Genomic DNA, 27,568 nt, shown 5'->3' with positions numbered 1-27,568 from the left:
TATTTACAAAAATATTATTTTAATTTCTAAAAGTAATAGAAACTTTAATATATTTTATACCTATTTTATAATTTGATTTGATAAAACAATTTTTATAAAAAAAACGACATAAATTTTGAAAAAAAAAAATCTAAGCCCATTACATTACTTAAGTAAAACCTTTTATTCTAACATTTTTGAAAAAGTACAAATTGTTTAATGCCAAGTTTATATTTTTCGTTATAGTTTTGAACGATTACTATCTGTCAAATTGAATCCCTATTTCTGTATTGACAGCAATTTATGTTTGACAGCTAATAAATCAGCTGGAATTTCAATTTCGCTATCTCTTAAACCGCAAGGTCGAAAGAATTTACGATTAATGCGAAATTAATCAATTCTATAGCATTAATGTGAGAAATTATCAGTAGGTTATTAATAAATAAACATTCGAAACAACTTATCTGCACTGCTACGCCTCTTGTACAAGATATATTCGATTTAATTTAGTTCATTCATAGATTCTGTATCGTGTGCACGTATTTCAATACTTGCGTGGTGAATGTGATAAGTAATTTATATATTTGCGATCGTTAGAAGGATAAAGTGTATAGAATGTCAGTGCTAAACAACTTTACAGTGTCAATAGCCAAGGGGATAAGGCGTGAGTATTTACTTTTTTTATATCAATTATCACTTAAAACCTGTAAGGGTCATAAGCCAGTTTTATGAAATAAAATAACTGTTTTTTATCGTTAGATAAACCTTTGCAATTTTTTAGCATACTGACATGACGTGACTATGGAGTGATTGTGAATTTTATCATGTAACATTTGTTAACCTCTATTAGGTACTTCAATATTATCAAAGGTTGGGATAGTACTCACTCATAACAAATACCAAAAAAACACTGACTTTCTCAATTTCATGCATGTATTTCTCAGTTATGGTTTGGCAGCTGTAATTCCAACATTTATAATAATATTGTTCATTGGGTTAGTATGTTTTCAACTAATTCCGAAAATAAGTGTAATACAGAACAAGTTGTTATAACTGTTCCGTTTGTACTATAAATTCCATAATTGCTTTTTAACATCAAGCCTACCTTAATGCTTACAAGCTGAGTAAACAAAGAAATAGCATAGGGGGGTGGTACGCAGCTGTGGGTAGCAGTATATGATGTAGAATAGCTGATGAAAGTTTGTGTAAGTAGAATTTACTTATCAATAAATCATTACTGCCAAAGATGTGGGGAACCACTAGGAATTCTTTGAAAAGTTGAAAGAGCACTCTCTGATCTGTTAGGCAGTTAAAACAATCAAAATCATTATAATTATCTACCTATTGCTAACTAACTACAGAGCATGGGTCTTAAAAGCTTTTGGTGTGAACTGGTAGAATTAACTCTACAGGCTTTAAAAACATTATGGTGTATTCTGAAGCATGCAGGTTTTCTCACAATTTTTTTCTTGACTGTTAAAGCAAGTGATATTTAATTCAGTTAAGGTCTAAAAAAAGTTAGAAGTGTTTGATGCTGATTGATTTCAGTTCTCCCAAAGTGAGGAAGAACAATAAGTATTTAATATTTCAACAAGTACAATATAATGTTGATATTAAGGTTAATGTTACAAATGTTAGAACATGATAAAAATAACAATAAATCACGTCACCAAAGTTTGCTAAAAAAAATTTTATTGTTAAACTTTATCTAATGATAAAATACAGTTATGTCTTTAAATCAATACTATTATCAAATCTATAGAGATTGTAATTTTGTTTATTTAAGTTAAGTTAATTTAGTTTAAGTTGTGCTTGTGTAAGTTTTGATTAAGGAATATGGGGGAAAAAAAGTAACAGTTATGTACATATCAAGATTAATCCAAGTAATTCATAAAATTACATATTTGAGTAAGATTTATTATCACAACACAGTGTTTTACCCTTAGCTACTCAATTTTCTTAAGAATTTCTATTTGCTTAACCTTTCATAACATTTGTTACTTTCAGATAACTAAGCTTTAAATAGGTTAAAAAATAGTTAAAATCGGTCAAGTACTTTCAGAGCCAATTGAACAAACAAACAAATAAATCTTCCCTTTGCATTCCCTTTTGCATTCCCTTTTGAATTTTATAGCTTATATATATAATTCTTGACTAAGCTTATATGCTATTTAACATACTACACTCGTCCCTTACGAGTCGAGTAAAGTCAGAAAGTACACTAAGCGAAAACGAAATCGGACGCGGGCTAGCGATTCATCGCGTTGGGTTTGAGTATAGTGAGCAGAGAAGCGGATCAGTAGTTATCTTTGACAATGTCACAGTGCATATTTAAAAAAAGGCTGTCGCAAAGATTTGCTTAACACAGGTAATACCTAAATGAGGAAATTTTGAGGATAGAATATGTAGATATTATTGATAGTTTCAGAGTTGAACACTTCAACATTATTTCTTCCTGTTTATTAAATTATTATTAAATCTTGGTACATTATCATTTTGCAAATAGATATCACTTAAGTAGCAATAATAATTATAATGATATTATTATAATAACTAATGCTGATTAGCTTGGAATTTATAGAATGATGAAGGCCTAGTAAAATCCATACAAATTTTCTGATGACCTCAGTGCAGTATAGGAAAGTACAGTGAGGTATGGAGGACTTTTTAAGTCCGCAGGTCGCTTCATAATTAATAAGTCAGAAATGCCAGTTGATGGCACCTATGAGGATTCTCCTACTCCTATATAAAAATAATACAAATTTTATACAAAGTTGAAGATTATATTTTTATTAGGTATGTATAAATAATACGATATTGCATAGTAACACGTTTATTGAGCTAGGTAGCAAAACTTGACAGTCTATACATGTGTTAATTAAACTACCCACTTGGTTTTACTTTTGTTAAGAAAAGGTAAACAAATGATGTAGATACTTAGATATGACAATTTTGTTTTAAAGGAAGATTAGGTATATATCGTAATCAAAACGTTGACTAAACATAATTTTGTCATTCCCATGCGCGTATAATTGTAAGAAGCTAAATCAAAGCAAAAAAACCTTATTTAAAAATCTGATGACAATCTTTGGAGCCGTTTCTGACATACACAAAATACGCAATGGTAGGTGCAAATACGGTATTTTGATATCACCGACACAGCTAGCATGGGAGACAAAAAAAATATACTCTATTTACTCGTATATCCACTGAAAAGAGGTACAACTTACTTTTTCACGTGCTAAAGCATGGCAACAGAGAAAACGACAAGTTTGTATTATTCGGATATTATTTCCACCTTTATGTACAACAGTGGGAGAAGATAAAGATTTTTTTCTTTACCAGTGCAGATAATGGTGCTATTACCTAGTGTAGAGAAATGATTTTAAATCAAAGTTACTTAGATTTAGTTTTCGCCTCGGCATTGCACGGGTAGATATGTTTTTTTTATATAATACTTTTTGTGACTTAAATAATATAGATGTGAGACATTATGTTGTTGCTGACTTTTTCGTAGGCTTTATCAAGCAACTTTTCTCTAGAAAACAATCATACACCTCTCATCGTTAAGGCAGCGTTCGTGGAAAGGTTGTCTCTCGCCCTTTTTTTTTCCGACGAAAAAGTCTTTTTCTTTTTCGGGTCAATATATATAGCCTATGCTACTCACAAATGACGTAATTTTGTCATTCGTAAAATAATTTTCGAAATCGGTTCAGTGGATCCAGAGATTACCCCTACAACCTCATAAACTTTACCACTTCATAATATAAGTATTGATTTGTTCAATGCAAAACGAAATATTGCGTCACAGGCTTTAGAGATATATTATGTACCGTCTCTAAGACTAATCTGTGAAACCGAAAACCTCATAATTTTTGAATAAACCAGTGCCATATTTTTTACTGCGAGTTACGCATCGCGTAGTGTCGTTGCGTCTATGCGCGTGTCGGTCTTTTATCTCCAATAGGGTTGTCATAAGTTAACACTTGTTTTGAATTCGTTTGTATGGAAAAATAATTATGATTCTTTTGATTTAATATTGTTACAGGGTTATTCCTTATGAAATATTCTTATGCATTCTTCAACAGTATTTCGTAATATGGTTACACGTTGTATAAAAACATGAATTTACAACCTAATAGATAATTGTCATCAATTGTAATTGTATTTTCACATTTTTTTTATTAGTATCAGTGCCAGATTAATCCTAAGCTCCGCTTCCGTGGGTATACACTAATAAACTAGATACATTTTTATGTATTGATTATAGCGAGAAATATGTACCTTAGAATACTTACGAAAAATTTACTAGAAAATTCCAAGTATCTTGGGATAGATGGAACTTTTTATTTCTGCCTATCCCCCTGAGGAGACAAGAACTGGGGCACAGATATAAATAATAACATCTGCTTGCCCTGTCAATAATTAAAAAAAAAAAGTAGAGCTCAATTTTGCATTGAGTCGAGTTGGTAACTAGCCGAAATGATGTGCCAAGATCTTTAAACCGTAAATCCTTAGAATAAACTCCAATGGTAAATCCAATATAGGTTTAAAGATAAGAGTATTTAGTTTGTTATGAACAAATAACGCATCTTTACTCTACCAGTTTTGTTTAATCACACGGGCTATAAATAGGAATTGTACATGCTATCTATTAACATCAATTGAAGTTCAACAAACAGTATGAGAGCTCGACTACTGCATACAGTACCTACCTAATACTCTTCTTTATATATAAAGGCCAAAGGTGTCTGACTGACTGAATGATTGACTGACTGAGTGATCTATCAACGCACCACTTGACGGATCGGGCTGAAATTTTGCACACAGATAGTAATATTTATGTAAATTATTCATCAGTCATCTTAGTACCCATAACACAAGCTACGCTTACTTTAGGGCTAGATGGCGATGTGTGTATTGACGTAGTATATTTAATATTTATTATTGTGTACTACGTAAAATATGTATATATCATTCGTATATCTTTTATCTTTATATATATATAATTCTTGTGTGCGTGTGTATGTCACTGAACTCCTCCGAAACGGCTGGACCGAATTGAATTCATTTTTTGGTATGTGGTTTGGGTGGATGGTGAAATCAGCCCGACCGATGGCGCTGGGGTCCGCTAGTTATATATATTTATTTAAGTAATGGAATATTTTTAGGGTATGGTATATGCATCACGTACCTATTTTCTGTATTTATTTTCTTCGTCATTAGTTTCCTAGAAAAAATCGCTATGAAGCGATAAGGCCGCCATATTGTATAAGCTGTTTTGTTTTAAGCTTTTCTTTTTGATGTACTTTTTGTGGTGTGCAAAAAAAGGTTATTCATTCATTCATTCATTCAACACCAGGCTGGTACTGCGAATTTCTCGGCATAAGAACCAATACTAACGGCAACCGGGGAAACGAACCCCAAGACCACGCGATCTGCTGTCGAACCTAATAACACTATACCACTATACCACTGTTTCGCATTAACAATACTGATAAGAATGATTATTTCCTCAATTAAATTAATAGTGATACACACATGAATTTATTATTAGCATTAAAAATTATCAGATAGCTACAATAGAAATGAACCTAATTTCGCAATGTTTGTAGATAAATAACATTATGTAACGTCGTGAAATAAAAACATAATGTGCATGCGCACAATTTTTTTGCTCGTGCTGCGTAGAGCAATTAAATAATTTAATATTATCTATATACTTAAACGCATTATCATCTACTAACAGTTGCACGCGACGTCGTCCGTGTGTTGCTCGTATATTAAAGTCCCGTGGGAAATGCTTTAAGTCCAGAAGTTCCCAAATGTTTTTCTGGTAGATCACACTTCTACTATATTCCCAAAACCCAAAAGGACAAACTTATGCAAGTAGGGTTTTTTTAATTTTTTTAAATAACTACAGGTCCTTGACTTCAATCTCACCTGGTGGTGAGTGATGATGCAGTCTAAGATGGTAAGGAGTATGTCAGTCCTATCCCCTAATCGGTTTCTACACGACATCGCACTGAAACATTAAATCTCTTTGCGGCACGTCTTTGCCGGAAAAAAACCAGAGAAAATTCAGAAATAAGAAAGTCTCGAATGGTCCCTGCCGGGAATTGAACCCAGGACCTCCCAACTAAATTCACAGTGTCATTGCGCCAGGGAGGTCGTTATTCTATTTCTGTAACGAGTCTATCAAATGCGTGATGCTAAAAAATTATAGCCAGAAATCTGGACATTGGAAACTTAGAAGCGCTTTTTTCAAGTTTTTATACGACCAGTTTTCTCCGATACCGTGTTTATACCGTGGTGGTATAACAGTCCACTTTTAGACTACAGGAATATCCGAATGGGATTTGCCAATATCCCATTCGAAGAGGCCTGTAGTCTAGAAATTGACTATAAGCTATTGACTGACGTGACGTTTCAAAAGTGCTTATAAACTTGGCCTACTTGAAATAAATGAATTTTGAATTTTGAATTTGAATTTATTGACGATGACAGCATGAAAAAATGTTTGTCGACCTCATTCAGTAGCACTTAGCGACTGAAGGGGCGTAGTGTTTTGAAAAAGCCTATCGCGTCCTCAAGGAGGCAAAATGAAATGCAATAAAGAGTTTTGAAAACTGACTGGTTGCTCCACACAGATAAGTCCGTGCAACCAAACAAAAAAGCAAACTCCTTATGCGTGAGTTTAACACTGAAGAAATCATTTTGGGTTCACTCAACATATCAATTGACATCAACTACGCATTTTTCTGATCAAATAACTACGCCTGGGGGGACATTTCTAATCTAATCAACTAAATCCTTATTTATTGATTACTGATTACCCCACGTGGTCTATGTGACGTTTGTCCGACCTCGGAAAGAATCGGTCCATCCCTTTTCGATATATCAGCCTTTAGACTTGCGATTATATTTAATATGTATCTTATATCTTTAAACGAGCAATTCTTGTATATATATAATTGGAATCTCGGAATCGGCTCCAACGATTTTCACGAAATTTAGTATACAGGGGGTTTCGGGGGCGATAAATCGATCTAGCTAGGATTCATTTTTAGAAAATGTCATTTTATTTGTGTTTTCCGGTAATCGGTTATTGGTGCAACGAAGTTGCACGGGTCAGCTAGTAAGTATTTACGTGGGATACTAATATTATAAATGTCAATGTAAGTTTGTTTGTTACGCTTTCACGCAAAAACTACTTAACCGATACGTACCCATATTCTTGGAAGTGTTAAAAGTAATATAGGATACTTTTTATCCCGAACTTAAGCTCAGTTCCAATAATTATTTTTGTACTATAGAGGTGTTTAATTTAGCCCAAACTGTGGTTGGAGATAGAGGACAGAATTCCTCACCTGACAGCAGTAAACCCCTCACGCTTAGCGATACTGAATACTTTAACTTTTTTTTAGAACTACAACTAAATTTAATTCCACATCATAAAACAAAATCAAACGCAGACGAACTCGCGGGCAACAGCTAGTAATATATAAAATATATAATCATGCGCGTTAATAAAAGCTTGATAAAACGGTTCCTCAAAAAAAGATCAAGGCCAAGATGATTTGATGATGCCAATTGTCATCAATTTGAAGTTGAAAGTTATTGGCAGAAATGTCAAGAATGATTTTTATGCCCCTCTTATATTCAGATTGTTCCGCACTAACTTACGACTAGACTTTTTTTCTGCAATCTCACCTCATGATGCAGTCTAAGATGGTAACGGGCTTACCTGTTAGATGCATAGCAGTTATATTGAACCCCATATCCCTAACTGGTTTCTACGCGCTATCGTACCGTAATGAACCCTGACCTACCACTTAAAACCACAACGCAAACCCTTGCGCCAGACAGGTCGTCAAAAAGTATCGAAGTTATGATAATATTGTGTTCCCTTTCAACAAGTATCCGAATGGGCATACATTATGTTACACATGTGACTGCACTATCAGAAGTGGGATGATAATAACCGCTTTACAAAACTATCTTTAGCGACGCATTCCAAACATTTCCAGTGTTTATCAAACAACCTCTGGCCTTATTCTGTATTGAAGACTCATAACCGATTATTTCCGGTGCCCTGCAAGTGTAGTGTTGCGGACAAAATCTCGCGGACTATTAGCTTGCAATATTCGGGCAGAGTCGACTAGGCCCAGTTAAGGGGCAGACTAAAGTGTCTAGTAGAATAAGTATCTACGTCGTTGTCAATATAATTAATACGAAATATGAATAATAAATAAATTAAATTGTAATGTAGGTAGTTTAATAATTAGCCCGCACTTCATTATGTTGTTCTACCAATAAACCATTCTGCGATAGTCCGTCGTTTTATTAAGTACATTACATTTTGGCGCAGTCGGTTATTTTAATTAAAATCATGCCTTTTGGTAAAATCGAGCCTTTTGATGTTAGTTCCCACAACTGGGATGCATATTGTCGTCGGGTGAAGCAATTTATTGCGTTAAATAACATCAGTGAAGATTTACACGTGGCCACGTTGGTAACACATGTCGGCATTGCATGTTACGAATTGATGTGCGACTTGTGTTCCCCGGATTTACCGGAAGACAAGAAGTTTGAACAATTAGTGAAGATTGTCAAAGACCACTTGGAGCCACAAAGGTCGGAGATCGCAGAGAGACATATGTTCCGGCAAAGGAAGCAAAGGCAAGGGGAGATAGTGAGTGATTATTTGAAAAGTCTAAAACATCTCGCCAAACATTGCAATTTTCGGGATTCTTTGGAGGTAAATTTGAGAGACCAGTTTGTTTCTGGCCTTCAAAGTGAAGATATGAGGTCACGATTGTTTGCCGAGCGGAACATCGATTATAAGCGAGCAATAGAACTCGCATTGGCGCTCGAGGCAGCGGAGAGACATGCAGCGGAGGCAGCGTCCGGGGCGAGTTCCAGCGCCATCTCGGAAGGGCTGCATCGCATCAGATCCTCACCAGCGCGCGCGGAGCGTGGGCGCATGGAACGGCGCGAGGGAGCGGGTGGCTTGCAGGCAGACGCGGCGGCCAGGGCCGGTGCGCTGAGCCTCGAGGGCTCACGGCGCGGCTGCTGGCGTGGCGGGCGCAGCGGGCATCCGCCGTCCCGGTGCCGCTACAAGTTCTACAGCTGTGATTCGTGTGGGCAGAGGGGCCACCTGAAGGTCGTGTGCGGTAATGTTGATAAGTGTAGTGATGCGGTTATACAGAAAAACACAAAAGGTCAGTTGTTTTTTAATGATTCCGATGACAGTGTTTTAGATTTTTATAATATAATTTGCGAGGGTAATGACGGCCCGTATTATATCAAATTAAACGTAGAAAAGTCTGTAGTTAAATTTGAAATAGATACTGGTAGTAAGATCTCTGTAATTTCAAAGCATTTTTATGATAATCATTTTTCTAGCGTTTGTTTACAACATAAAAATTTAAGGTTAAGATCTTACACAGGTAGTGTTATTGAACCTCTCGGATATATTATGGTAAATGTACAATGTAAAAATCGTTTGTATAAATTACCGTTGTATGTTGTTGAAAACGGCGGCCCTCCTTTACTAGGCCGTGCCTGGATAAGAATTTTACAAATCGATATCACAAATTGCCATAATTTATCAGAAAGATGCGAAAATGATAATACTATAGAATTATTAAGGAAAGAATTTTTCGAGGTTTTCGCTGATGGGCTTGGGACTTTTAAAACTCGAATGCAGTTGCATTTAGCTGACAAGACTCCAATTTTCGTTAAATCGCGCCCGCTTCCCCTCGCACTTCGCGCGCCGGTCGAGCGCGAGTTGGAGCGGTTGCAGCGAGATGACGTCATTTATAAGGTAGACCGTTCTGATTACGGTACGCCTATTGTTCCTATAATAAAAAAAAATGGAGACATTCGTATTTGTGGAGACTTTAAGGTCACTATTAATCCGCTATTAAAAGATTTTCATTATCCTCTTCCACAAATTGAAGATATATTTGCTACCCTTGGGGGAGGCGAACAGTTTTCTAAATTAGACTTGTCCCACGCCTATCAGCAAGTGTTATTAACGGAGGACTCGCAACCCATGACCGCTATAACTACACACATAGGCACCTTCGTTTACAAGCGAGTACCTTTTGGAATAAAATGTGTTCCTGAGTATTTTGAAAAGTTGATCGAAGAAACTCTGTGTGGCTTATCCTCTACTGTAGCTTTTCAGGACGATATTTGTGTGACTGGCAAAGACAGAGAGACTCATTGTAAAAATTTACGTGCCGTTTTAGCCCGATTAAAAGAGGCCGGGTTGCGAGTAAATTGGTCTAAATGTGAATTCTTTAAGGACAGTGTAACATACTTAGGATACAAAATTGATAAAAAGGGTCTACACACTGATGCAAATAAGATAAAAGCTATTGTTTCGGCGCCATCACCGAAAGACGTAACGCAATTAAAAAGTTTTATTGGTCTCGTTAACTTTTACAATAAATTTTGTGTTAACATGAGTTCTGTATTAAAACCTTTATACGATTTACTAAAGAAAAATGTAAAATGGTATTGGAGTTGCGAATGTGAAAGTGCCTTCAAAAGAGTTAAAAACATTCTCAGTAGTTCGCCTGTGCTAGCACACTACGATCCCAAGTTACCGTTGCTGTTGTCGGTGGACATAGCGCGTATGGACTCGGCGCGGTTCTCACGCACCGCTACTCCGACGGATCGGAACGTCTTATCAGTTGCGCCTCGCGTACTCTTAATGAGGCCGAGCGTAATTATTTTTTGTAATGTACTTAATAAAACGACGGACTATCGCAGAATGGTTTATTGGTAGAACAACATAATGAAGTGCGGGCTAATTATTAAACTACCTACATTACACTGCTCTTCTCCAAATTTAACTATTGGATTTACATTAAAGCCAATAAAAAAAAACTAAATATTTACATCACTTAATTAATTACAATTTCATCATCTTTTTGACCCGCGGTCTTAATGCCATACGAAGAGGACTATTCGTATTGGGAATCGCTTGAGAAGGTGAAGGTGCCTTTACTAGCTGATTTTCTGTATCTGTTACAGGAGACGAACCGACAACAGAATTATCGAAACTTTTGAACGCTTCATCATTCATCTCTCTTTCTCCCGAGTTTTCATTATCCACCATGCCTGTTAAAGTATACCTAGATTTTTTATAATTTTTGTCAAGTATTTGATCAACGTGTCTTCTACTAGTACGATTGTCATCGTCTGTTTTGACAACATAGGAGACGGGACCGGTTCTATCCAACACTACACCTTCCTTCCATTTTACTAAATTATTATTATAGTTCCGGACCAGAACCCGGTCTCCAGTGCTCATTTCTCGCAATGAGCCACCGCGACGTTCTTCTTGACTTGATTGTTTATCGCGAATGACATCTCTGGTATTCGGTCGAAAGATCTAACCTGCCGCGTAACCTGTGTCCCAAAAGTGCCACGGAGGGTTCTTTTTGAGTAGTACAATGTTCTGTATTTCTGTATGTAAATAAAAATGTACATAACGCTTTTTCTAAATTCACGTTTTCGATTATAGCCTTCTTTAATACTAGCTTTACAGTTTTAACAACGTTTTCAGCTGCACCGTTACTCGATGGATGATATGGGGCGACTAATATTCGCTTGATTCCATTCTTATTCAAATAATGTAAGTATTCGGATGAAGAAAATGGTGGACCATTGTCGCTCACAATGACCTTGCATAGACCGAACCGGGCAAATATTTTGCGCAGGCAAGATATAACGGTAGCTGCCGAAGTATTTGGCACTGGTTCCACTTCCAACCATTTGGAATGAGCATCTAAAATAACTAAATAATATTTATTACGAAACGGACCTAAAAAGTCAACATTCAACCGCGACCAAGGCTCCACCGGCCACTCCCACGAGTGCAGCGGCGCGGGCGGCGGCTGTGCGCGCAGCGCGGCGCAGGCGGTGCACTCGCGACACACGCGCTCAATATCGGCGTCCAAGCCGCTCCACCACAGATAGTTCCGAGCCAGCTGTTTCATTTTAACAACGCCTATATGCCCGGAATGTAATTCGTCTAACACAGCGGAGTGCAAACTGGCAGGGATAATTACTCTATATCCCCAAACCAAGCATCCCTGTTCTAAAAAAATATTTTCCCGCCTTAAATGATATTGTTTGTAACGATCCGATTCAATTTGTTCGGGCCATCCGAACTTAACATACCCTACAATTTTGTTTAAAGTAGTGTCTTTAGCAGTTTGATATTTAATTTCGTGAAACGTTATAGGCAATTTGTCCTCTATAAAAAATAAATAACTATTATTTCCGTTATTATTACTTGAAACGATACTTTGACGATTAACGTTTTCTACTAAAGGCAAACGAGACAACGCATCTGCGAAACAGTTTCTAGCCGAAGAAATAAATTCGATGTCAAAGTTGTACGCAGCTAAGCGAACTGCATATCTCTGTAAACGGCTAGCCGCCGTTTGCGGAATACCTTTGTTTTTACCGAAAATATAGCTTAAAGCCTTATGATCGCTGCGCATTAAGTTTAGCTTTGTGTTACTTAGACGACGGATGATTCTTTTATGAATAATATAAATAAATGCTTATAATATACAAATAAACATCCAGCCACTGAAAAACATTCATGTTCATCAACCAAACATTGTCCTTTTGTGGGTATCGAACCCACGGCCTTGGACTCGGAAAGTAGGGCCGCTGCCCACTGCGCCAATCGGCCGTCGAAGGTGATGTGTTTGTTGATTTGTCCTTATCGCGATTTGGCCCAAGCTTTGAAAGCCGGTAATATTAAGGTACAGGTTAACAGAACCAGTTAGATGAAAATTTAATTATTTCCTTTATAAATTTCGCTTTTGGGCAATGCAAATTAGTGCGTAACGCGACTCTTTAATGTGGCATGTCATTTAAAATATATGGCAAAAGACGCAACGCAACGGTAATCCCGGTTTGATAAAGCGTTCCCGAATCAATTTGCTGAAACAAATCCGTTATTTCGAAACCACTTTGAAGCTCCATCTATAGCAAAGTACAGCGTATTAGTAGACCTTTTGTAACAGAGCTCGTCCGGGGAAGTACTACCACCATGCATTTCTGCTGCTAAGTAGCATTGTTGCAATGTTGTGATCTGCAGAGTGATCACGTATCTCGCAACAGGTTTGCGACAGGCGTAAATCTTGCAATCACTGCTGTCATGCGTCACTTTTGACGTGACAACGTCTTATAAATTGGTTTGCCGGGTGACACTTCAAGAAACTGCGTTACGCTCCGCTCACGTTATGCGCTCACAATGAGAGCGAGTGAGAGGCACGCGTCCCTTCCACTCGGGCATGGTTAGCCCGCCTAAGAGCGAGAGAGACAGACATAAAAAGTGAAAGGCACGCGTCCCTTTGTAGTAAACGCTGTTTCATTGTACGCAAATGTATTGCAAGTTATTGTATGTATATTTGTATATAAATACGTATGTATGTGTAAAGGTAAAAATAAAATTTTGTTAATATGAAATTCAGTGCGAGATTCTTTGTATAAATTAATGTTTTAAATATAATTCTTTGTATAAATAAATGTTTTAAATTGTTACTATTATTTCATCCTTCTTCCTACTATACGAATGAATATTCACATTAAAATTATTTTACCACTCAAAGTCGTTGTCACGTAAAACTTTCGCCCGTATACCGACTTTACAGGCAACCAATTTTTTTGTTTTTTTTTGTATGGAAAAGTGATTGCAAGATTTACGCCTGTCGCAAACCTGTCGCGAGATACGTAATCATCCTGCCGGTCAAAACAGCGTGGTCGCCGGTGTAAAGACAGGCATATAAGTTATAACATTTATCTACGCCCCTCCCACAATGACAAGGGGTTAAGTCTGTAGTCCACCCCGTACGGGCTGGCGGAGTTCACATACCTTCGAAAACATTATGGAGAACTCTCAGATGTGCAGGTTTCCTCACGATGTTTTCCTTCAACGTTGTAGCATGTGATATTTTAATCGCTCAAAACGCACATAACTTACAAAAGTTAGAGGTGCGTACTGGGATTCGAACTCGACCCCCCGAAAGTGAAGTCGAAGTCCTCCCCACTGGGCTATCACCGCTTCCAGAATTTCCCGTTGATGATTCCGGTCAAACCTAATTTGGTCGCCGCTTCAACCTTTGCCTATAACGTAATATAGATAGACCCCCAATGGAAAATTACGGTTTGGCGATAGCGAAACAATCGGTTATTGGGTCGGCCGTAATCTTGTTATCGTGAAATATTACGTTGAAAACAATTTGTTGTTATTATACTTAAAATAAATTTCGTTTTCATACCATGATGCAGCCTTCTAGATTATTCGAATGTCGTCATCATGTTAAGCCGACGATAAAGCCGCTTATTTCTGCGTGTCTTCGTCGACGTAGTCAAATGTACAGCTGATGGAGGCTATTTAAAAATCGTATGGCAAATGTATTTAGTAGAAAGTAGTACAGCTTTTCGTGAGCTCTGCTCGTCCGTGGAAGTACCTGCTACCTTGACGTGACGTGCTTAGACTTAACACTAGTTTCAAAAGTGCTTATATTAGGCCTACTTGAAATAAATGAATTTTGAATTTACCGTTGTGCTTATTTCCTAGCAGCCTTGCTGTATACCGGTCTGAAGGGCGTGGTTGCCGCTGTAATTACAGAAACTTGATACTTAACGCGTAATTGCCTAGCCCAGTAGGTAGGAGCTCGACTTCCCTTTCGGGGGCCGATGAAAGAATTAATGAATGAACGAATAAATGAATGAATGAATGAATACACTTTTATTGTACACCACATAAACTTATAGAATAATTATAATAAAAATTTAACAAAAATAATACAATTTGGCGGCCTTATCGCTACATAGCGATTTCTCCGTTCCAGGCAACCAAAGGCTTCAACGGTGAAGGAAAACATCGTGAGGAAACCTGCATGCCTGAAAGTCCTACATAATGTTCTCATAGGTGTGTGGAGTCCACCAATCCGTACTTGGCTTGCGTGGTGGACTACGGCCCCTTCTGATTGTGGGAGGAGACCCGTGCCCTGTAGTAGGCCGATAATGGGTTGATTTGATGATGATGAGGATGATGATGCTGAACACTTACGCCTCAGGATTACTTGACTAATATTTCGAACACTTTCGAATGTCCGCTTTATGTCTTCGAACTAATAGTGAGCAAATAAATTAACATACGTGTAGAAAGATATACGGCTTATCCCTACTAATATTATAAATGTCAATGTAAGTTTGTTTGTTACGCTTTCACGCAAAAACTAGTTAACCGATCCTCATGAAACTTTGTACACATATTCTTGGAAGTGTTAGAAGTAATATAGGATACTTTTTATCCCGACATTAAGCTCGGTTCCTTTGGGAGAGGGGACGAACTCCGGCAAATTATAACCCATTTGAATAATTATTTTATACTATATAGGTTATAATAAATGTTTAATTTTGCCCAAATAGTGGTTGGAGATAGAGGACAGAACTCCTCAGCGGACAGCAGGAAACCCCTCATTTAAGGCTTAGCGATACTGAATACTTTAAATTTTTTTTAGAACTACAATTAAATTAAATGCCACATCAAAAAAAAATCAAACGCAGACGAAGTCGCGGGCAACAGCTAGTAAATAATAATAATTAAAATAAATATGGTACGACAATACACACATCGCCTTTTAGCCCCAAAGTAAGTGTATCTTGTGTCATGGATACTAAGATGACTGGTGAATAATATACATAAGTTATTATAGTTTACAAATAAATACCCGGACGCTAAAAAATATTCATGTTCATCACACAAACATTTTTCAGTTGTGGGATTCGAACCCACAGCATTGACTCAGAGCGTCGCTACCCACTGCGCCAATCGGCCGTCAATATACCTACACAAAAGCCTTTATTTATTTGTAATTTCAAATCATAACATTTTTATCTTTTCACGGTTATTTCTGACATGTATTGTTTACAAACTGACAAGATGGTAAGTATACCACGCTATCTAATCCATTTTCTATATGAAAAATAAATGGTGCATTTTTTTTTGTTTGTCTCAATATCGGGATTATTTTGAACAAAATAAAATTTGAAGAAGAGGCTCCGAAAGAATCTGCACCGTTACATTAAATATCGAGTCATTACCGCCGACGTTTTAATGTTTTTCTTTTTAATATTTTTGGTAAAATAAAATTTAGGGAGCGATGGACACTCGCAGCTGTAATGTTTCATATCGTGACGCCACTGCAAGTGTACTTCGAATCCAATTGCTTAAACAGTAAAGATTTGTTGTATATAATTGCAAATTTATTGATATGGGTTTAATACAATAAAAGCATTAGAACAAGTTTGCCTGCTCTCAATCAAGAAATCGTTTTCGCATACCAAATTCTATATCGCGAAAGTAAAATAGGCCCTATTCCCATTCGTTTTAGAGTTGTAAGTCCTTTGCTTTTTATTTCACAAACGTTCTACCAAAAGCCCGAGCTAAATTGTAGGCAAATTTGAGTTTTAATGCAATGCCATTTTACTCTGATGTTTAAGTACTTATTTTGATACTCCAAAACGACTCCTCGTTTGCGAGTAAGGGTCCGCTGTCATCCTAGACTAGACGACATAATCGCTTATCACCAGGTCTGATTGCAGTTAATCCTTATACTTTTATGTTTTTTGTCACAGGACTACGCCAGAACAAAGAGTTATGCGATCGGCTGTCAGGTCGAAGGCAACACGGTATCAACGAACCCCGCCTCAAGCTAGACAAGTGTTTAATCGTCTCCAAGGTCACCAGATACGAATATGAAAAGTATGTTTCTACGATCTCTTGTTATTGTTCATGAAGAAGAAATGCACCGTAGATGGTTGCCTGTTAATAGTTTAACACGTGCGCGCCTCATCGCGTGAAATGCGCGATTGAACATGACAGGTCAATCAACCCAGTCAACGCTTACACAAAGAATCCGTTTACCATTAATGGATATTGTTACCGTGTACCGCGCGTAATTCCATTATTTAAGTGATGGACAAATAATTATTAAATTTTAGAATTTTGCAAACTAAAACGCGACCCTAAAATTCTACGTTGCCGGTCCTTGCACATTTTCATTACCATTTGCTTTAAAAAAAACTAAGCATAGCCGAAATGATCAGAATTCGATTTATATTAGTATTTACTATTTATAGTTTAATCCACTTAAATGTCTCCGTGGAATACGCAGAATCTAGGCGGCGTACAAATTTTGAAGCATTCCAAAAATCTTTTCAGACACAGCCACGACAACATCGCAGACGCAGACCTAGAGAAGATATTAAGAAAGAGAGGGTCCGATTATGATGCAATGATCTCTAATCATAGGGAGCAGAAGTCCTTCGAAGAGGGAGTCGCGAGGAGTCTTAAGGAAATGGGTCTACAAGTTGAAATGGCAAGCAGGTACGTCCATACTATTGTTTTTAAAAGTACCAATTGAACTTATAAACTTTTCTATATGTATTATACTTATTTATAAAAGAAGTAAAACATAAAGCATTATTTTTTTTGCGGTACACCCTACGCCGTCGACAATCATTAGGGATAACTAGTTTCTGTGATATAAATACATTCTAAACTTCCATACTAGTATAAAAAAGCGCAAGTGCCGGTTTGTTTATTACCTATATTCGGCTCAATCGATTATGATGAAATTCAGCAAAAAGATAGACGGCAACCTTGAAAAGAAATGGGAGTCTATACAAGAAAACGCATCGCTCCGTTAGATTTCCTTTTTTGGTTGGTACCAAAATAGACCGAAACAATCACGGGTAAAGCCGTGTGCAGTTCCAGTATTTATAAACTATTTTTAACTTTCATTTTTATTCATAAACTTATACTTAGCGTTTGACGAAGATAACTTCATCTTAAAACTTCTGATAAGTACATTTTTCCATTAAAACTTATATCCGCTATTCTACAACACATTAGGCCACGCCTATCACTGTTTCCCCGATTGCTCAACTCCTAAGAGTAGTAGCGTGATCTTAAATAACCAATTACCCTCCCCTGCTTTTACATATAAACGCTTTCAATAAAAAAAAAACAATTTCTTATTTTAGTATAGATTTAGAAAGCGGCTTCAAACCTTGCGTATATGCGAAACAGAAGTTAGTAGAAATACGATTTCTCTACGTCAGAAGCGATATATCAAATTGTTGATATACTCATCATGTTTAATTAGCCATTATCAGTTGTAACAGCAAACCACGTTTTGTTATGTGGTGATAAACAGTCAATAAATTTCCTAATCATAATAATGAAATGCTAGTTATTCTATGACCCTAGTTCGCATAAAAATAAATTTATATTGACCCTGAACTTGTATTGGAACACATTTAATAGAACTCGTGTAAAAATAGACATGCATTTATAACCCTAATCTGATTTCTTTAAGGTTTTATTGAACTTGTGAAAATAAATTAGTTTCCTAATAACTTAGTTATACTATAGAAAGTCATTGTTCCATAACTAATGATTGTTAATTTTGTTTTTGGTAACACTAAACTGAGAAACTGATGATAAACTGAGAGTACTTGATGTAAGCAAATAACAATTTATGTCTACATAGACGTGACGTAATTAAGCGTTTCACCTGTCATGGTGGGCCGCTAGATAGATATTTATTTATTGAAAAAAAAATACCGCTCACGCCTTCATTCGCTTTTCTTTTTGTTTACGTTCAGGTATAATCGAGTTTTTTTTTGATGTAACTAGTCCTTAAATTTTTTAAGCTCGCGATAACTTCTACAATTTACGGGCGATTAGAATAAATTAAAAGGATTTTTACTCGTACATTAATACCCTTAATAATAAAACAATGTATTAGAATAAGAATAAATACTGCGATACGAATGTAACACGCATTTGTTTCAACGGTAATAATGAATACATACAAATTATATATTGTAATACATAATATTTACCTACTTACTGTATTATCAATAGTTTTCTCAGCGCACGCCGAGTAATGATTTTAATAAGAAATATTGAATGAATGAATAAATGAATATACTTTTATTGCACACCACAAAAAGTACATAGAAAAAAAAGAAATGTATAACAAAACAATTTTAGGGCAACCAATGGCGAAGATAAAAAACAGGTACAGAAAACAATTAGGTGGTGCATATATACATATACCCGTATAATAAATATTTTATTACTAAAATATATACATATAATATATAGAAAACAATATTTGTAAAGATAAATAAATAAATAAGTAAGTAACTATAATTATATATATAAAAATGATTAACATTTCGATAGTTTGAGTAACATTGTTGCATTTCTCTTAAGGATATCGATTTTTTTATAAATAAATTGCAGGCTGTGTTACTTCGTGATACTTTAGGTTTCTTTTGGCGAAGAAATGGTTAAACACGGTACAGTACTTCTGGAGCCTATTGGGTACGAATAAACAAATAAAAAAATCTTTGCTCTTTACAATATTAGTATAGATTTTAGCGATTCTTTATTAGTGTCATCATGGCTGTTGTAATCGCGTAGATCAGTGCAGTTGTTTATGCGAAAATATCTTATCCTTTAAACCGAGCTTTCAAGATTTTAAGCCTGACTGATGACTATCGGCTTTGTATAATTCTGTTATTGCAGACAATGCATCGTCATCATTATCTTTGCTATTCGTCATCTGTCGACCTGTCTGGCGCAGCGGTGTGCGCCGTGGTTTTACGTTGGAGGTCCCGGGATCGATTCCCGGCAGGGGAGATTTGGGAATTTATTATATCCGAATTTCTGTTATCTGGTCAGGTGGGAGGCTTAGGCCGTAACTAGTCAGCAACCCTACCAAAAAAGACGCGCCGCTAAGCGATTTGGCGTATATTATACGGATATTGGGTATGATGTCGCGTAAATATAAGAAATCTAATACGTCTATATAAGTTGAAAACCATTAGGTAAAAAAAAAACTAAAAACTAAAAAAAAAAACTTTAAAAATAATTTAATAATTTTTTTTTTTTTTTACTAATTTATTTTCACAAGTTCAAACTTTCCTGGTAAACTTTAGGTACTTATAAAAAGTTTTAAGCCCTTATTAAATAACGAAGATTTTATGTATCTTATTTTATTTTATTTATTAGGTTTACTTACAAACACTTACACTAATACAACCGTTTTTAAAATTTTAACTATTCTATTTAAGTATTATTATTCTATTTATCTTATCTTATATCTATAAACGAGCAATACTTGTATATCTTAATATATATAAAACTCTTGTCACGATGTTTGTCCGCGATGGACTCCTAAACTACTTAACCGATTTTAAATTAAATTGGCACACCGTGAGCAGTCTGTTCCAACTTAAGAGATTGGATAGTTTAGATTTTTAATTATAGTCGCAATTTTATTTTATTGCAAATTATTTTTCTATAATTAATTGACAGTCACATGTTATATATATATAATACTACTATACTAATTTAAGGCTTAGCGATACTGAATGCTTTAAAAACTAAATCAAACGCAGACGAAGTCGCGGGCAACAGCTAGTGCATATATATAATTGGAATCTCGGAATCGGCTCCAACGATTTTCATGAAATTTAGTGTAAATAATAAATCGATCTAGCTAGGATTAATTTTTAGAGAATGTCATTTTATGCATGTTTTCCGGTGATAACCGATTTGGTCCAGACGAAGTTGCACGGGTCAGCTAGTAACAATAATGCGAAGTCGGTGGCCACCGTAGTGGTATTAATTCGCGAGTATATAATATGTTTGATGTCCTTGTTGCAGGTTGACGTACAATGATAAATTAATAAATTGGTGTGACGTGGTGGTGCCATGCGGCGGTGATGGCACGTTCCTATTGGCCGCGTCGAGAGTTCGGGATGCTAAGTAAGTTTGAATCATCATTATCATCGTCATCATCATCACTCGGCTATGTTGGTTGTGGGCTCCATCTTAGACCAGGGAGCGTTTGGAGCGCTCGTAGATAATAATAATAAAATGTAAATCACGAATGTCCAATACCTACTGTATGAATTTTAAAATACTTTCGAGCAGGAGAAAAATATGTAAGCTACCATTATGTGGCATCTTGGACCGATTTTAATCAAACATAGCTAAGATAACTACACACACACACACACACACACACACACACTCGCACACTCACTCACACACACACACTCAATCACACACACACACACACACACACACATGCACACAAACACGTCGTTTTTTGCGTTAGGTGGTTAATAAACATTTTGTCTTTTCACCGTGTATCGTGTCGGACGCCCATTGAAAATCTATTGAAGTTTTAAAGTGCTTATAAATAAAGGAATTAGTATATATACTATAAAAATACTACAACAATACAAACACCGCCATCTAGCCCCAAAGTAAGCGTAGCTTGTGTTATGGATACGAAGATGCCTGATGAATATTTTTATGAATTATTTACATAAATACTGAGAATATACATATAAACACCCAGACACTGCAATACTCGACTTTTGAATCGGAATAGGTCAAATAAAGTAAGTTTTTGTTCACAGCAAACCAGTGATAGGATTCAACAGCGCCCCACACAAGTCGGTCGGACGGCTTTGCTTACCCACGTGGTGTTCGAACGACGTGAAGGGTGCGTTGCTGGCTTTGAAAGAGGTACGTAGTCCTTTTTTCCATACAATTAAGAACATACAGAATCCTCATTCAGCCATGGGAAAATAAAATGTTAGTATAGATGTTTATATATACTGTCGTACAATGATGTATTAATTCCAGGGTAGATTCAGATGGATGCGGCGCTCCAGGATAAGAACCACCATCACCTGCGAGCCCAAGCTGCTGGACACCATCACACCAGTCGACTTGCACACGTTACATTATTGCAGGTATTGTCTATGAACGTTCTGTCTATGCCCACAGTGGGCCAAGTGAGGTTTCTCTACATGCGTATATTTATTTGTACACCATAAAAAAATGGTCACGACAAGAGGAAGGAGGCTGCCTTATCGCTTAGTAGCGATCTATTCCAGGGAAAAAAATCTTTCAGTATTGGATAGCCCATTTATCGTGGAAGACTATAAGCTATATATCATGAAACTGATAGCAATAGGGAAATAGCACCAATAAAGAATGTTTAAAAATGTTTTTTTTTTCTTATTGAAAGCTCCGCTGCGAGCGCCGCGTAAACGGTTAAAGTTTAAATACAATCATACCTTTGTTTATTTATTTATTTATACAATTTATTTGTACTCATAATTTTACATTAACCCATTATAACGGGCCCACTAGGTACAGAGCATGGGTCTCCTCCCACAATGGGAAAGGGTTAAGGCCGTAGTCCACCACGCCGGCCCAGTGCGGATTAGAGGACTCCACACACTCTTGAGAACATTATGTAGCACTCTCAGGCATGCAGGTTTCCTATCGATGTGTTCGTTCACCGTTGAAGCAAGTGATATTTTAATTACATAAAAAAACGCACATAACTTCGAAACTCAGAGGTACGTGCTGGGCCCATTTGTACACCACAACCACAAAAAGAAAAAAATTGACACAAAAAGAGGAAACTTAAAAAGTAGGATACAAAAGACGGCCTTGTCGCTTAATAGCGATCTGTTGAAGGCAACTACAAAAGGCAGGTTTAGTAATCCGATTGCGTGAACGTTAACTACGACTCACATGGTCTCGTAAGCGCGCCATCTAGTTACAATACTGGGAAACCGGCTTGTCTTTCAGTTCGATCCCTGAAGGGCAATTTGCGAATTTATAATTAACTAGATGAGACCCGCGACTACGTTCACGTGGATGTTTAAAATATATATAAGTACTTCTTACTCATAAATCCTACATACATATGTAGGATCGGGCGGATTTCAACTTGATCCGTGCGACATCGTGTGGGCAATTTTCAGGTATCGTGCAATAAGATTACACCTTTAAATTTGACTCGCTTTGTTCGAACACTGAATTTAACTTCTTACACTGAATTTAACTAATATCGTAATAGCAAACTTTTAAAATAATAACCACTAAGAGAAACGTAGGACAGTTCCGTGACGACGTCTTTCTGCCTTGAGTCCCAACTAATTAATAATCCCAATCTAGTCAGTAGACCCCGTCACGACTGTCGAAGCGCGCCAAAACTGTTGATGCATGCTAGCCGCTAGCTGGCGCGTTTGCGTTTCATTTTAGTGTCCGTACTCATTTCCGGCTGCGACACATATTATACATAATATATATAAAAGTAAAGGTTAAGTGAAGTTCCAGATTACAATTTGTCTCTGTAATAAATCTCAACCAAATCAGTTCAATCCTTGCCACGTGATTGAGTAACCAACATCCACACTTTCACATTTATAATATTAGTAGGGTTAGTAGGACTAGGTGATACCCGTCACTACTTTGGCGTGGATTAAGGTTTTTTATTCCCGCGGGAACTCTCTTATTTCTTGGGATAAAAAGCCTATGTGCTATACCAGACTACAATCCATCTCTGTAACAAATTTCAGCCAAATCGGTTCAATCCATGTGACGGTATTGAGAAACCAACCAAAACCAATATTATATATATATATATATATATACAGTCGCGGGCACAAGCGAAGTCGCGAGGCTTGTATATATATATACAAGCTTCTACGCGACTTTGTCTGCGTGGACTTCAGAATTGGGTCTAAAGCTTCGCTCGTTAACAAGTTTTATTCTTACCACGCGAACTATTTGAGAGATCGGTATAGAAAGTACATGTCCTTTTCCATAGCATAGATGACATGCATACCAAATATCAAAGCTTTTCGCCCGTGGCTTAGCTCGAAAACAATTTGAAATTTCCCTCGGAAACTACTTAAGGAATCGGGATAAAAGGTAGCCTATGTTCTTTTCCGTGTCAAAGGCTAAATGCGTGTTAAATTTCATTCAAATCAGCCGTTTTTGCGTGTTTGATTAACAAACATCCACACATTCACATTTATGATATACTAGGATTAAGTAGGATGAGTTTTCTCTGGTCTGATCTAGTGCAGTGCTTCATCTACATCAAAACAGATATTTACCACCCTATGGACAAAGCCGTGCTGTCAAGCCATTCAACATACGATCCCGTGTACGATGTCACGCGTTTTCGTGCGCGCAGCAGGCGTCCATCGACTCATAAGACGTTATGTAGTAAAAAAGAAAAACAAACGGTTGCATAGACAACTTTCAAATGAATAAATAAACGAATGCATCCTTATTGAGCACAGGCAGGAGACAAATTTATATCCCCCGATTATATCCCCTATATAATTAACGTGCCCACTATAAGCACGGAAACATCGAATAGGAGAAGTTTATCCCCGTTTATGATTACACATATACGGCCAGTGCTCTGAGAATTGATAAAGATACATTTTGACTGTGGGAGAAGATACATTTTCATCCTTTCCCCCGGAAGATAATCGTCTCCTGCCCATGGTAACAGTGCGAAATAAAAAAATATAACAGAGAACAAGAGTACTTTGTTAGTTAGATAGAGGAATTCGTGTAGCTGCGTTACTTTATTTATACTATTTCAATTCGTTTCAGATATCCTCCAGTAAGAAACCCGCTCGACAGTCAAGAAACATCTACGACAAAACCAAACAGTTTCAACGCAGGCGACTCTAATCCTACATTGGCAACAAAAGTTTTACCTTTTTTGGCTTTAAATGAGGTAGGCTTATCTTGATGTATATAATTCTCACGTACGTTAATGAGTATTTGAGATATTTGTGACAGCTCGTCCGGGTAACTACAACTGTCATGCTTATTTCTGCCATAAAAAAACCGTTATTTTTATAGATCATACACTTAATCGTAAAAGTTATTTTTTTAAAAACCGGTTTAGTTTTTATCTATACATTGTTGTCACCAGGTGTTCATAGGCGAAAGTGTTACATCACGCGTGTCGTTATTGCGGCTACAAATCGACAATGGGAAATGGACACACACAAAGAGCTCCGGGTTGTGTGTGACCACGGGCACCGGCAGCACTTCGTGGCATTATAGGTAACCCCGTGACGTAATCATTTTTTATTACGCTTCACATTATCTACACAATCTTTCAAATACTTTTTAGTGTAAACATTTGAAAAATAATAAAAGCATACAATACCATACATAAATTATATTTTTTATTAATAAAAAGATAATTACAAATTAAAAAAAACGTTATGTACACGCGTTAGAAGTTATACTTCTTTGACAAGATAAAAATATTTTCTAACATTTTATCTTACGCCTTATTCTACGTTTGTAGAGAAAACGACAATAACAATTGATAAAAGGTATTTAATACATTGAAAGTTTTATTATAACGCATTATCTACTTATCTCATTATTGGACCACGAGGTTTCACTGAACATTAAAATTTGAGATTTTTGTACAATTGAATCAATTAAATCACCGGAATGAGCCCGCAAACTTTGTCAATTGAAATTATACACCATCAAACCTTTTTTTGAAAAACTAAAAGGTTGACTATATCTAACTTCAGAGTGTCGGTTTTAAGTGACAGTGTGCGCATGGTAAAAAGTGAGCTGGCGGACGATATATTCCCCTCTCACTCGGTTTCGCAACTACCTTCATCATGTAAAAAAATCGTGTTAAAATCGTGTAACACATTTCGTTACGTCGCATAATTTAACTCCCATGATTTTTTTCTTAACGCCGCTTTAGAAGTATAACTTCAAAAAGAGATATATTTTACTATGTCGGAATAAAAAACCAACTTTAGGAATAGGGTATTTATGAAAAAATCCTGTTCCAGTATTAATTGTCTCCGAACGCACTCAGTTCTGGAGCTGATGAAGATCCTTGGTGAGGATTACAATATGAAGATGGACACTACACTGGAGAAGGCGAGAGAGGTTGCCGAGAAATATAATCAGAAGTTGATGTTTCCTGCAGGTGATATTTTGTTGTTGTTTTCTAGTTACAGCTCTACCTATAAATCTGGTGGCATTCGAAAAATTTATGTTTTTTATTTCAGATTCAGAATACTTAGCCTACTCGGTGCGTGAATACATAACGTTCGAGGAGTGGCCGACGCCGCGCGGGCTACGTGTCCGCGACAGAGCCGGCGCCGTGAGAGTGCGATCTCATTGCACTGACGCTGGTGAGTACAGTTAAACCATCGTGACATGACCGGATTCTATTTCAGTATGCAACGTTGCGAAGAAGCGGTGATAGCCTAGTGCGTAAGGCTTCGGCTTTCCTTTTGTGGAGACCGAGTTATGCGCGTTTCGAAGGTGAAGGAAAATATAGTGAGAATTTTCCTTCACCTCATTTAATCAGAAATATGATCAAGAATAGCCTATAATTTGACACTGTGAAATAAAGCCAAGTAATAGGCCTTTATTGCACTTCATGTGCTTCCTTTGCTATAATCCGTTAAAACCTAAAGCTGGTGGTTCGGTTTCCCAGACCGGAGTTAGGAAACTGCTTGTTGTCTCGGAATTTATAATCACTGTCCAAAACACATATTAAACTGCTAATTGGGGGCGTGCACTGAGAATGTATTAACGGAAAACCTCAATGCCTAAAAATTTTCATCTGATGATGGAATCCTACCCTAGGAACTAGTGATCTGTATTTCCAAGGTCATGTAAAGTATAATCTCTTACGCGTTTGTACTTTGGACTCCAACGTCCATCCGTTCCCAGAGCTATGTGTCACGCCTATTACTGTGTCGGGACCTTTGCATCTTCTACGGATTATTTTTGATTTGACCACGTAGAGATGCTCCAAGCATAAATCTCTAAATAGACCGCTGACTCACTCTAGAGTCTTATGATACCCGTAGTATCGGAGAAAAAAGGAGTTCATTTCTGAGTCCTCTTTTGTTTCCAGGTCTCGTAGTAGACGGCAGTGTATCCTTCCCATTCAACGACGGCACCGAAGCACTTCTGGAGATCCACCCGGAGGATTCACTCATGACCGTACAAATGGACGATGCTTTACCATATTGACATAGCATTATTTCAATTGGATATGCTTTTAAAAGTACCCAGTGCCTAACAAGATAATTGCCATTTTCTAGCAGGAAGAAACGACAAGAAACTCTGTGGCCTCTTCTCAAAAATGCGTGAATTTAATTAAATGGGGACAGACCATCCCTCAAAGAAAGAAAGCGTAGACTAACTGGGCTGCTCAAATGCAAATCGGTGGGCTAATCTTTTTATATTTATTCATGTTAAATGTCATTACAGAACCGATAAAATAAAAATGGGTGTATCCCAGTTCTGATATCTAAAACAATATCTTAATATACGAGGTATTCACATTGTTATTTAGGTTTGTCGCTGCTCGCACAATCGCAATACTTGACCGGGCTGAAGTTGTTTCTCTCACAATGTATGTATTATATATCGTCAGTGGTTTTTTATCTCAACATCGACAGCCCCCTTTAATTTATCAGATCTACAGTAACTCTGAGCAATATTCAAAATAAATGAAGTTTACTTCACCAGTTATACAAATTAAATTATTTTTGAAGTTATACTTCTTTTGGCGCGTTAGGGAAAAATGATGAGAGTAAATTTTTACGATGCGTCACAAAA

The 27,568-nt window shown here is 36.7% G+C and overlaps 1 protein-coding gene across 1 annotated transcript; it reads left to right on the top strand.

Moving 5' to 3' along the window:
• The first annotated feature begins 318 nt into the window (after nucleotides 1–318).
• Nucleotides 319–27,568, top strand: LOC120625110 (NAD kinase 2, mitochondrial). The gene is made up of 11 exons (XM_039892042.1): nucleotides 319–643; nucleotides 16,666–16,792; nucleotides 17,252–17,416; nucleotides 20,774–20,875; nucleotides 21,538–21,646; nucleotides 21,767–21,876; nucleotides 24,554–24,680; nucleotides 24,882–25,015; nucleotides 25,777–25,916; nucleotides 25,999–26,124; nucleotides 26,859–27,568. Exons 1-11 carry the CDS (start codon nucleotides 595–597, stop codon nucleotides 26,975–26,977), a joined length of 1,308 nt encoding a protein of 435 aa, XP_039747976.1. The 5' UTR covers nucleotides 319–594; the 3' UTR covers nucleotides 26,978–27,568.

This window comes from Pararge aegeria, chromosome 7 (genome assembly GCF_905163445.1).
Source record: "Pararge aegeria chromosome 7, ilParAegt1.1, whole genome shotgun sequence".
Classification (NCBI taxonomy): domain Eukaryota; kingdom Metazoa; phylum Arthropoda; class Insecta; order Lepidoptera; family Nymphalidae; genus Pararge; species Pararge aegeria.
The sequence above is the reverse complement of the archived record's forward strand: the minus strand, read 5'-3'. Positions and strand labels throughout refer to the sequence as shown.

Bases quoted from the DNA above. Each gene is read 5' to 3' on its own strand.
- LOC120625110 (XM_039892042.1), top strand. From the start codon at position 595: ATGTCAGTGCTAAACAACTTTACAGTGTCAATAGCCAAGGGGATAAGG. The intron at 17,417-20,773 runs GTACGTCCATAC...TCCTTGTTGCAG, and splicing joins CAAGTTGAAATGGCAAGCAG to GTTGACGTACAATGATAAAT. The intron at 25,917-25,998 runs GTGATATTTTGT...TTTTTATTTCAG, and splicing joins GAAGTTGATGTTTCCTGCAG to ATTCAGAATACTTAGCCTAC.